The following is a 12,912-nucleotide window of genomic DNA, read 5'->3' on the forward strand; positions in this document are numbered from 1 at the left end:
GGTGATACAGAAAGGAAGTTTGGGTAATGTAGTTTTAGGGATTCAAGATTTTCCAACTATACATGAGGCTCAGGGAAGTTAAGTGAGTTGCCTGGGGTCATGAAGGTGGAAAGTGAAAGAATCAAAATTCATACCCAAGTCCTCTGACGACAGAAATTTCTATTGTGCTATATACTTTTCTTACTAAATCTCTGCCTCAGTTTCTTCATCTATATTTGCCCCACTAGCCTCACAGAGTTGTGATATAATTTTAAACCTTGAAATATTATGAAATATGAGCTATTATTGTGACTACTAGATGTCTGGTATTTTGGAGGATAAGGACCCCAAAAAGATTTCTATCTATAAAAATAAGTTTACAATCTAGTTGGGAAAATAAGACTAATATCTATGAAGTCATTTTTAAGAAACTATAACCAAGTAAAAGTTGTGTTACACAAATATAAATGCTATTAGGAATTCAAAGGCATGTCTATAAGGGCTGTCATGGTGTTGAAAAGCTTCATAGAGAAAGTGATGGTTTAGTTAGACCCAAGGAAAGGTAGAATTTGGATAGAAAGGGAGGGAGCTTTCCAAGGAAGAACTTCATGAATAAAGGAGGAGGAGAGGGAAAAAGTAAGTATATCACACCTACTATGGGCTAGCCATTGTGCTGAGTGTTTTTGCAAATATTATCTCATATTTCCTTCCTGAGAGATGAGTGCTATTATTATCCTCAAGGAAGATGTTAAGTGACTTGTCCAGAGTCACAAAGCAAGCAAGAGCCTGAATTTGATGAATTCGGGTCTTCTTGGTCATAGGTCCAGCACTCTATACACTCTTCCTCTAGCTGTCTCAATGCCCACATGCTGGAATGCTAATGTGTTCAGTTTGAAATTTAATAGGGATAAAAGTCGATTCTTACACTTGGATTCAATAAAGCAACTTCCTAAGTACAAGATGAGAAGAGGGTATGGTTTGGAAAAAGATTTGGGCAATTTTTTAGTTAATCAACACATGTTAAACCTTTCCTAGGCGCCAAGTTCACTCCGCTAAGTGCTAGGAATATAAAGAAAAGACAAAACTCAGTCCCCAATCTCAAGGAACTTGCCATCTAATGGGAGAGACAGCACACAAATAACTACAAACAGACAGTACGCGTGAAGGATAAATTGGAGGTAATCAAAAGAGGGGAAAGTCACTAGAAATGAAGAGAATCAGGAAAGACTTTTTTGTAGAAGGTGGGATTTTAGCTGAGACTTGGAGGAGGGCTGGAGAGATGCCAAGAGGCAGATGAAGAGGGAAAGCATTCCAGACATGGGGGACAGCCAGTGAAAATTAGTAAATTGCAACCTCAATGTGAGTCATCAGTGTGACATGGCAGCCAAAAAAGCTAATGTGATCTTGGCTACATTAAAATAGACATTGCTTCTAGGAATACGGAGGTCATAGTTCCATTATACTTCATCTTGGTCAGACCACATCTGGAATATTGTGTTCAGGGACTAGCACCACAGTTTAAGGAAGACATTAATGAGTTGGGGAGCAACCAGAATGGTGAAAGATCTCAAATCTATACCATGTGAAGATCAGTGGAAGGAAATGGAGATGTTTAGCCTAGAGGAGAGATTATCGCTCAGGGGGACATGATAGCTGTCTTCAAGTATTTGAAGGACTGTCAAGTTGAAGATGGAATAGACATTCTTTTTTGCCCCTGAGGACAGAAATAGAAATGAATGAAGTTTTAAAAGTCATAGTCAGACTTGAATTCAGGAGACACTGACTAACATTTAGAACTATCCCAAAGTGGCCTAGATTGCTTCAGAGGGTATTGCATTTCCTTTCAACGAAAGCCTTCACGGGGCAGCTAGGCACCACAGTGGATAGAGCACCGGGTCTGTGGTCAGGAAGACCTGAGTTCAAATCTGACCTCAGATTCTTCCTAGTTGTGTGGCCATGGGCAAGTCATTTAACCCCATTTGCCTTGCCCATGTACTTTGTCTTAGAATTGATACGAAGACAGAAAGTAAGGGTTTTTAAAAAAGAAAGTCTTCAAGCAAAGGCTAGCTGGTCATTCACTGGGCATACTGTAATGGGGATTTGCTAGGGGTTATGGATTGGACTACACTGCTGCTGAGGTGCCCTCTATTGCGAAAATCTGTTGTTGCAAGGTCACAGCTTTGCACAGGTCTCACACATCGTTTGGTCAATTGGGTCAACATAGAAAAGCCTCTCAAGTTTTCATCGTTATTAGGTTTCAGAAACCTCTTCTCTTGAAAACTAGAAAAACTAGGTTATTAATTCAACAAAGATTTATCTCATTAGGACTGTAAGACTTAAAGCTGGGAAAAACTTTTTTGGTATTATTCCCGTTCAGTTGTTTCAGGAGTGTCCAACTCTTCATAACCCCATTTGGAGTTTTCCTTCTCCTGCAGACAGGGTTAAGTGACTGTACCAGGACCACACATCTGGTGTCTGAGGCAGGATTTCAACTCAGGTCTTTCTGATTTAAAGTCCAGTACTCTATCCACTGTGCCACCTAGTTGTGTTTAAAGACCATTTTATCTAATTCTCTCTTAAAAAAAAAAAAAAAAAGCAAATTAAAGCTAAAAAAGACTAAATGGCTTCCCACTTGACAACGTCAACATCTCCATTTGTGTCCTTGATTCTCATTCCATCCAAATTCATCAGAATAATTGAATGCAGAGAAATAAATCTGAAGTTAGAAGAACTTGAATGGAAACTAACAGAAGGTGGAGCTATACAAACTGACTGGGGAGAAAATACTAAAAAACAGATTGTAGACATGATGATTAGAAATATATTAGAGGGGCAGCTGGGTAGCTCAGTGGATTGAGAGCCAGGCCTAGAGACGGGAGGTCCTAGGTTCAAATCCGGCCTCAGACACTTCCCAGCTGTGTGACCCTGGGCAAGTCACTTGACACCCATTGCCCACCCTTACCACTCTTCCACCTAGGAGCCAATACACAGAAGTTAAGGGTTTAAAAAAAAAAGAAAAAGAAATATATTAGAAATACTTTTATTTATAAAGACAATCATAGTTCAAGCAGTGACAGTGATGAGACCAAATGTCCTTAGAAATATTTAATAAATGTGTTTAATAAATGGCTTTCCACTGTTTATTTTGCCCAATCCTGTTTATGATTGCCTTTATAAATCAATATCCATACCTTTATCATTGTCCATCACCTTATCCCTTTGTCCCATCTCCATTTCTCCTCCACTAGATCATTCACTGCTTCTAACAAAGATGCCTAGCTCTTCTCTTCCTTTTTAAAGCTTCATGTAAAAGTCAAAAGGGGCCTTAGAGTTCATCAAACCCAACTCCTTCATTTTATAGATGAGGGAACTTGAGGTACCAAAATTAAGTGATTTCCTAAGGTCGCACAAGTAGTGAGTGTTTGAAGCCAGTATTGAAACCCATAACCTCTGATGCTAAATCCCAGGCCCTTTCCACTATACCACACTGCCTCTTTAAGTTTCTGTCCTCTATCTCCCTTTCACAACCAATATCCTAGAAAAACCTTCCTATATTCATTGCCTGCTCTTCCTTACATGAATTCAACTACTCAGACCTTGGAAAGCTGGTTTCTAAACCCATTACTAAAATGAAACTGCTTTCTCCAAGATTACCAATGTTTCCTTAACTGATAGACCAAATAGCCTCTTCTCTCTCCTGGCTTTTCTTGACATCTCTGTAGCATTTGAAACTGCTGAATATTTTGCCTTCCTGATTATTCTTTCCTGCCTAGGTTTTTGTGACATTACTCTCTCTGAATTCTCCTTCTAGCTACCTGATATCTCCTCAGTATCCTTTGATGGGGCTTCATCTATGTCTCATTCCTTAACTATAGGTGTCCCTGGGACTCTGTCCTGGGTTATTTTTACTTCTCTTTTAATACACTCTCCCTTGATGAGCTCATCAACTCCCATGAATTCAATATAATTGGATACCTGAGCCAATGACTCTCAAATCTACAAATCCAACCCTTACCTCTCTCCTAAGCTCCAGGTCTGCATTATGAATTGCCTCCTAACCCTTTTTATCTGCAGGTCCTCTCCTAAACTAAATCTAAAACTAAAACTAAACCTAAAACTAAATCTGTTTAAACCAGAACTCTTAGAAAAAAAACCAAACTCTTTATCTTCTATTTGAACCCTTGCAACCTCTGTTTTTGCCAAGGGCAGCACTGTCTTCACTGTCACCTAGGTTCATAACTTTGAAGCTATCCTAATCCTTTTATTCTCCCTCATCCTCCATCAAATGACAGTATTGTAGATTTCACCTATAAAACATTTCTCATATCCACCCCCTTTTCTCCACATACATTCACTACCATCCAGTTCATACCTTCATCACCTTTTCTCTTGAATACTGGAATGTTTTTCTAATGGGTCTTCATACCTCTAATTTTTCCTTGATGCAAACCATCTTTCATGTATGTATCAAACTGATATTCCTAAAATGCAAGACTGGTCATGTCACTCCACTATTCAAGAAGCTTTTTTGGCTTCCTATTACCCCTAGGACCATGGTGGCAAACCTATGGCACGCGTGCCAGAGGGGACACTCAGAGCCCTCTCTGTGGGCACGTGTACTGTTGCCCCAGCACAGAGTTTGCCAGAGTCTGTTACTAGAAAGCCAGGGGAACTTGGGGCCAAGCTGTTCCCCTCCTCCTCTCCATAGGCACCTGAGGATATTTCTCACATTACTCACCCCTCTAAAAGGTTTGCCATCACTGCTCTAGGATAATGTAGCATTCCCTTTGAACTTAGTGTTCCAGCTCCCATTTGCATTGACTTTTAGGTCCCCAGAGGGCAGCAAATTACTTATTCTCTCAGGATTCTAATCCTAACCAGATGGCCACTGGGGTTTTAAGTATTACAACTCATGAGCCTCTATTAATATGTTTCAAATTCATTATTAGTGAATAGTTTCTCTGCAAAGGTATTTACTAAGGTGATATATCAGAACAGTTGAAACAAAACATTTGCCCCCAAACCCTGAATTATACTATCCCACAGATATACAGAGAGTATAGAGCTGGGGTTCTTAACCTTTTTTATTTTTATTTAATTTAATTTATTTATTTTTAAACATTTACCTTTTGACTTAAAATCAATATTGTATATTGGTTCCAAGGCAGAAAGTAGTAAGAGATAGACAATGGGGGTTAAGTGACTTGTCCAGGGTCACACGACTAGAACATGTCTAAGTTCACATTCAAACCCAGGAGCTCTGGTCTCAAGGCCTGGCTCTCAATCTATTGACCTTTTTTTTTTATGTCATGAACCTCTTTGACAGTCTGGTGAAACCTATGAGTAGACTTCTTCAAATAGGGTTTAATTAATTAAAGGAAATTCTAAATTTCAGTTAGAGATTGTTGAAAATAAAGTTGTATTTTCTGCTATCCTATTTCATGGCTCTCCCTGAAATTTATCTACATATCCCTTGGAAGTCTGTGATTTTCAGGTTTAAAATGTCTGGTCTTAGGGAAGAGTGGGCTTAATCTTAAGAGTGCAATGGTAGAAAGGCACACATATAGAAGATATTGGTAGCAAAAAGGTAAACTTAAAACTCTTGGTATAGTCCTTCCTAGTAATTCTTTTCTAATTTAAGGATTTGTGTGTCTCGAAGCTGCTTCCTTCTTCACGCCACTCTCTTTCTGTATCTGTTTACCTTCAGTATGTCTCTCTCTGGTCCCAGCTGAATGTGTTGTATCCTGACTCTCCAATTACATGGTCATTAGGAGGAGGAGTTCCTTCAGGCTCACTTCTACTTCTCCCCATATTGTTGTCTCTGAAGAAGCAAAGGTTTGACTCCTCAAAATGCTCCTAAGCCTGGGAGTCCCTGAAGCTTGATTACTTTGCTGTTAGACTAACATGAAATTCTTCTGTTATTTAAAGCCCCCAAGGGTATGATTGACTTAGCCAATCACATTAATCCCTCATTGACCCAATCAAAAAGATTCATACCTCATAAAGGAACTAGGGCTTTTAGTTCACACATTTCACATTAAGGTCACACATTTTTTGAAATTGAAATAGCCATGTGGAGTCCCATTGCTTATAATCAAATACAATCTTTTCTGTTGGCATTTAAAGTCCTTCACAATCCATATTCAACCTATCTTTCTTGACTAATTCTATATGTTGAACAGGTGAGACATGTTTAGCCTTGAGAGAAGAGTTGGTAGTTGGAGATGAAGAGAAGGTAGACAAGAGGACTGTCTTTAAATATTTGAATGACTATTTTATAGAAGAAGCATTGGAGTTGTCTAGGGAGGGCAACTAGGAGAAATGCCTAGAAGCTGAAGAGAGGAAATTTGGGGTCAGTGTAAGGGGACGATTTCTAATACTTAGAACCTTACAAAAAAGGAATGGATCCAACCATTTTGGAGAGCAATTTGGAATAACATCCAGAAAGTTATAAAACTGTGTATACCCTTAGACCCAGCATATTCCTGAGTGGGTCTATTTCCCAAGGAGATCAGGGAAAGATGTTCCAAAATATTTATAGCAGCTCTCTTTGTGGTGGCAAAGATTTGGAAACTCTGGGAATGCCCATCAATGGGGGAATGACTAGTCAAATTGTAGTATATGATTGTGGTGAGATATTACTGTACCATAAGAAGCAATAAGCAGGCTAATTTTTAAAAACTTGGAAAGAACGACATGAGAAAATGAACAGTGAAATAAGTAGAACCAATAGAATATTATACACAGCTACAGAATTAATGCTAAAAGAATAAACTGTGAATGTCACCTACAGAAAGGAAAATGAAAAAAGAAAATATGAAAGACTTAATTTGTATGAATGAGTTGGTTTCCTGAAAAATATCTTCTGTGATGCATTGTGGAGAGAGGCTGGGACACTTGTGAATGGGATTTATGATGTAGATATGAACAAAAGTAAGCTAAATATATGACATTTGTAGTTCATTTATTACAATAATTTTTCTTGGTATATGGAAATGCTTTTTTTATTTGGTTTTGTAAAATTTATAATAATAATAAAAAAGAACAGTTTGGGGAAGTAATGGGTTCCCTCTCCCTGAAAACCTTTCAATAAATGCTGGGTGATGACATGGGGATATTACAGAAGGGACTAAATGAACTCTGACATCCCTTCTAATTTTGTGATACTATGGATTGATCTCCAGATAGAAATAGAAAGAAACAGAAAACAAGGTACCCTTTGATAGCTAGAAATAAGCTTAAGTGTCTTCTTAAGGCAAAGGGCATCAGACCATCACATTCCTATAGGATTTTAAGATTTTAAAAGTGCTTTACACTCAACAATGGTATGTGATAGGTAGTATAAATATACTCTTTTTCATGTAAGGAAACTGAAGCTCAAAAACAAACAAACAAACAAACAAACAAACCCTGTCACAATCATATAGCTAGAAAATAGAGAAGTAATATGATTCACTGGCAAAAGTATCAGCTCTGGGATTATAGGACCTGAGTTCAAATCCTACCCCTGATGATTAATATCTGTTTGACCTTGGGCAAGCTACTTAACCTCCTTGGGTTTTATTTCACTTATTTGTGAAATGAAAAATTTGAACAAGTTGGCCTCTCAATTCCCTTCTAGCTATGATCCTGGGAAATACAAATCAGAATTTGAACCAAGATGCTCTTCTTAGGCATTTGGTGCTCTTTCGACTACATTAAGCTGCCTCTATACATCAAGATACTTCTCAGGGAAAAAAAAAACAAAAAAATATTCAAGAAGGAATGTAATCAGCAGAGCAACTAGGTAGCTCAATGGATAGAGAGCCAGACCTGGAATTAGGAAGTCCTAGGTTCAAATTTTATCTCAGATACTTCCTAGCTATTTGACCCTAGGCAAATCACTTAACCCCCATTGTCTTGTCCTTGTGGCTCTTCTGCCTAAGAATCAACATACACAGTATTAATACTAAGACAGAAGATAAGGGATTTTTAAAAGGGTTTTTTAAAAGTTTAAGGTAAAACTTTTCAATCTTCAAAAGCCTGCTTTTTCTTGCTCCCACCTCTGTTTTCTCCCCCACATACAGAAAGAAAGAATAGCAATGTCTGAATAAAAATATGTCTTCCGTATATAGCCTGAGTCCTTCAACTTTCTGTAACTTGTTTCATCAAGAGTCTTCCCTGAGTTTGTGGTCATTGCATCAATCAGTGTAATTGGTCCTCAGTCATTTAGGTGTTTGTCTTTAAAATAAAGTTTGGGAGTTTTGTATAAATGGTTCTGGTTCTGCTTACTTCATTCTGTATCAGTACATAGAAGTCTTACTAGGTTTCTCTGAAACCATCCCTTCATCATTTCTTACAGTACAGTAATGTTCCATCTTATTCACAAAAGACTATAATCTTCCAAAGTAATAGTCACATAACTAGTTTCCTTTTTTCATGTCAAATGAAACAGAACACCTCCCTGTAAAAGGGAACCTGTAGAATATTAGATCGATCTCCTATATGCCCATCTCTAAGACTTATTTTAGAGATGAAAAGGCTCCAAATGGATTTCTCTTTCTAATGGAGACAGACACCGAAAATAATTTTCTATTTCCTGTCAAAGGTTCCTTACCCTCAGAATGGAAGGGACAACTGATAGTGCCCAAGCCTACAAAATACTTTGTGTTTAATTTCTTGTAAAGAAAAAAGGCAAAAGAAATAATTTTTAAAACTCAGAAAATCATTTGGGTCCATTTTCCCCGTAAACTCCGATAGGAAAAAACAGGGTTAGAAGGAGGCCAAAGCAACCCAACTATTACACTGGTAAAGGACAGAGCTGAGGCTATAAAATGAGAGCCTAGTAATGCCTGGCTGTGGGCTATTTCCAGGGAATCAGAGCTGCATTAAACTGTGAAACTGGGGTTCCACCCTGAATCTGGAAACAGCTTTTTGAGGCCAGCTGCTCTCTTGCCCTTTTTGCTTACATCATTAAAAGCAGAGTTTTAATCCATCTGGGACTTGGAAAATACTGATTTCAATCCAACTCGGTCAGGAAAAAAAAAAAATAAAGACTGATTTTCCATCCAAGTCATGTAGTCTGGTTGGAGTCCATCCCACTCACGAATACTTATTGTCTGGATCCACCAAACCTTCTTCTTGAGGCCCAGTGAAAAGGAGCAAACAGGACACTGAGATGCTGCTTCAACCTTCTTTTTTCCTTCCTCTCTCTCCACCTTAGATGAATACCGAAGAGGGCTAAGTCTGTGCACTGAATGGAATCTTGCCTCCCTACAGAAATCATGAAATCAATAACTGTGTTTTATTTCCTCTAGGTAGAATTAGTAACTAGGCAACTCAAATTGTTTAATTAGTGAATGTTCAGTAAAGGACATCATCAAGAATACTTTCTACTGGAAAAGTGTATTCTATATGGAAAATGAGTGACAATATGGGTAAAGCCCAAGTGATACATGGGTACTTTTGAGGTATTCAGAGTCACAGGAAAGCCTCCAATCGATTAAGTAAGATGCTTGTGGAGGATTTATGGAAAGTCATGGGTATAAGATCAAGCCGAATGAGAAAGATACTGGAGGATCTGTAACCACAGAGTGGTGAGATCGCCATAGCACTAAGTACCTAAATGTGTGCAATGCAATGTCTTGTACAACACATCACATCACTGAAGTCTCACACTTTGATAAGTGTCTTATCAAAGGGTTAGAATTTTTGTTCTTCCTATGAAGAGTTGATGGGTTAATGGGTCATCTTCGACCTGAAAGCAAGAAGACCATTAAAAAAAAAAAAAAAGCAGAGTTCAAAAGCTGGAGACACAAACAAGCAGGCATCAAAAGAGCCAATCTAGTGAAGGAAAGAAGTGTATTGGGGATGTTCAGGGCAGGACCAACCCAGAGGTAGAATCTAACCTAAGGACCTTTCTTTCTCCTAACTAAGAGAAGTCTGGGAAGGCCACTGAATGTGCATGATACCCACACCAGGCACTCATGAGAATTCAGTAAAGTTCTGGGGTTTTTGCCATCCGGATTTCTGTCAGGGGTTTGCTGTAGAGTGACACTGAAAGTACTTTGAACATTGAAAAGAACAAAAAAAGCAAACAACTCCCCCCAACCCCCTCCAAAAGAGATATCAGCAGGGGTGGTTAGTAAAAAGGGGACTGGAGACAGAAACCCTTTTGTTCCTAGAGTTCGTTTCATGTCGAGATTGCGAGGTGAATGGCTTTGAAATGAAGCGGGTGTATGGAGGAGTTGCTAGGTCACAGGAAGCAGGACTGTCAGAACTTGCTTTGTGGGGCAGATTTCTTTTAAAATTGAGTTAATCTTAAAAAGAATTTACTCTCTTTTTCCCTTGTGGATTTTTTTGGGGAGGGGAGGGGTTCAAGTTTGGAAGAGGAGGTTATTTTCTCCTTTTTTCCCCACCCCTTTTCTGAGTTAAAAAGTCTCATTGCATCAAGCCTTCTTTGTGAGGCTTTTTAGAAGTTAAGAGGAGGGGGTGGCATCAGTTTTACCTTGTCTGGCTGAATCTCTCTCCTCTAGCCAATAGGGGAACGGTATGCAAATGAGTTCAGCAGTCAGCCTGCCTCAATCAAAACAATGAGCTCAGATACTTTGGAAACTTAGTAGTACCGAGACCTCGGCCGATTCAAATTGACAAACCAGCCTCAATCCTGGGACTGCTCTCGTTTTAATTTAACCCAGCACTCCATGGAGAGGAAGACCCTTGAGCCTTCAATGCAGTCTCACTAGTTCCAGAAAGCGACTGAATTTACTGCTGCAGACATGAAGTATAAGGTAAAAAAAATCCGTCTGGTTTGCAGAAGGTTTCTTGCTCAGTTTTGTCGGTTTGCGTGTGCCTGCAGCATTTCTACTCTGCCTTCTGGGGTACCTCGGTAAGGGGATGTGCGTTCCGAGCTCTGTTTTATCTGAGAGGCTCTGTCAAGAATTCCGAGGGGTTTCACGGATCCTCGGGGACCAGTCCCCTAAGAAAGTTGTTGGAGGAAAGGACTTGCTAAAAAAGTTTTTCTCTGGGCTAATTTAAAGCAGCCGGTAAAGAGAGAATATTGTCTGTGACTTGAAAAAGAGGAGCTTTAGTTAAAGTCTACTGTGTTTCTTTTTTCCCCTTGGAGCCAACGGGGCTCCGGAAAGGCTTCTCTCAAAGGGGAATCAGATCTGCTGGATCGAGAAGCTGGCTTGCCCTGGGGATTTGTTACAGGTTCTTCAAGTGCCTTGGTTTGAGTGGCGTGCTGGCTGTGTGTTTCTATGAGAGATAGCAAAAGCTCAGGCATCTCGCCTGGATTGTTGATAAAGCATTTTAAGAGCGCTCTCCTCCCCCTCCTTTCCCCCTTCCCTACTCTTGTAGCAAAGTATGGGAGCATCCAAGTCCTTTTTGTGAAATGGGGACCTGAGTTGCATGCTCAGGTGTATTTCTTTTGCCTGAAAATTCAAAGCAGAAGCTTTTCTTTTGGTCCTTTACAAAAGAAGGTTGTTTTCCAGCAATTCTGCTTCTGCATTCATTCTTCACAAAAGAAGGATGGAACTTGCTCTTTCTCTCCCGTTTTATTATGCTTATCAGTGAATGAGCATGCAAACTTTACCTAATGTTGAGAGCAGTTTTGCTTGGGATGGGCGGAATAAGTATTTCCCCTAATGCAAAATTGTAGAGGACCACACCAGGGTAAGATTCTTGGAGTGATTATCTCCTCTTATGGAAATATGAAATTCCTGAGTTGTGTTGCTTCCTTAAATAATTTACAAAATCAACTAATCAATTAAAAATTATTAAGAGCTTACTATGTGCCAGGCACTAGGGATAGCAAGTACAAAGAATGAAAAAATCCCTATGGGGGTGGAGCTTCTTATCTAAAAGGGGAGAAAAGTCTGCATGAAAATATATGCAGTTCAGGCCTAGAGACCAGAGGTCCTAGGTTCAAATCCGGCCTCAGACACTTCCCAGCTGTGTGACCCTGGGCAAGTCACTTGACCCCCATTGCCTACCCTTACCAATCTTCCACCTATAAGTCAATACACAGAAGTTAAGGGTTTAAAATTAAAAATATATACATATATATGCAGTAAAAATATAAAATTAATAAATATGTAGATTGGCTACACTTAACTGAGGCTTTGCCAAGAATCTTGCTCTAAGAGAAATTATTATTTCATAATCCTGTGTATATTATTTACCATTGGTGCATATTTTAACCTTAAGACCAAAATTATATTGAAGTCTATGCTCTATTTATACTATTCAGTTTTATGGGAATAGTCTGTAACTGACAATGAAAATTATTAAATGACATTCAGGGAGAAAATCTTACCTTTGTTTGTGTTTTACTCCTGGCCAATAATCCGACTGATAGCTGACTTTAGTGTTGCAAAGTATTTTACATACAGAAAAATCTGGTACTGGATGCATTCCTCCAGTTCCAATCCCAGATCTGCTATCTATTTGGAAGCTTAGCAAATCATAATCTCCAGGAGTCTCTGTTTCTTTTATCTCTATAGGAGGGTGCTGGACTAGATGATAAAATCTCTCTGAGCTCCAAATCTGATAAACTTGTTATTCTTACATTTAATGCTGTGAGGTATAGAGGGTAGGCTTTATCATTTTCCTTTGCTTGTCTGGAAAGTGAGGATCAGATAGGTTAATTAAGGTTAAATCACTAGTGTAGAATCAGGACTTGAACTCAGTTCTTCACTTTCCATGTCACTGGATATCTGTGGTCTGTTCACTATACTATAGTGGGTCCCTAATGAAACACCTGAATGATAATAAATCTAATCCGTCTATGATTCCTTTCAAATTTCCCACGCCAAAAGAAAAAGAAAAAAAAAAGAAAAAAATGGGGGGGAGAAGGCTTCACAGTGGGACGTGACCCAATGTTATGGGAACTCATCAAGTATTATGAACATGAAACAAAATGCTATTTGGATGAAAAATTTCCCTTCTTTGTAC

At 38.9% G+C, this 12,912-nt stretch overlaps 1 protein-coding gene across 1 annotated transcript in view; it reads left to right on the top strand.

Annotated features, from left to right (window-relative positions):
- Positions 1-10,686: 10,686 nt before the first annotated feature.
- The window catches only part of NEDD9 (neural precursor cell expressed, developmentally down-regulated 9), a 61,281-nt gene continuing 59,055 nt past the window's right edge, over positions 10,687-12,912 (top strand). Inside the window, exon 1 of the mRNA XM_044667717.1 lies at positions 10,687-10,748. Coding sequence (XP_044523652.1) covers positions 10,737-10,748 — 12 coding nt within the window. The 5' untranslated portion in view covers positions 10,687-10,736. The remainder of the gene's footprint in view (positions 10,749-12,912) is intronic.

Source organism: Gracilinanus agilis, chromosome 1 (genome assembly GCF_016433145.1).
Source record: "Gracilinanus agilis isolate LMUSP501 chromosome 1, AgileGrace, whole genome shotgun sequence".
In the NCBI taxonomy this organism is placed as follows: domain Eukaryota; kingdom Metazoa; phylum Chordata; class Mammalia; order Didelphimorphia; family Didelphidae; genus Gracilinanus; species Gracilinanus agilis.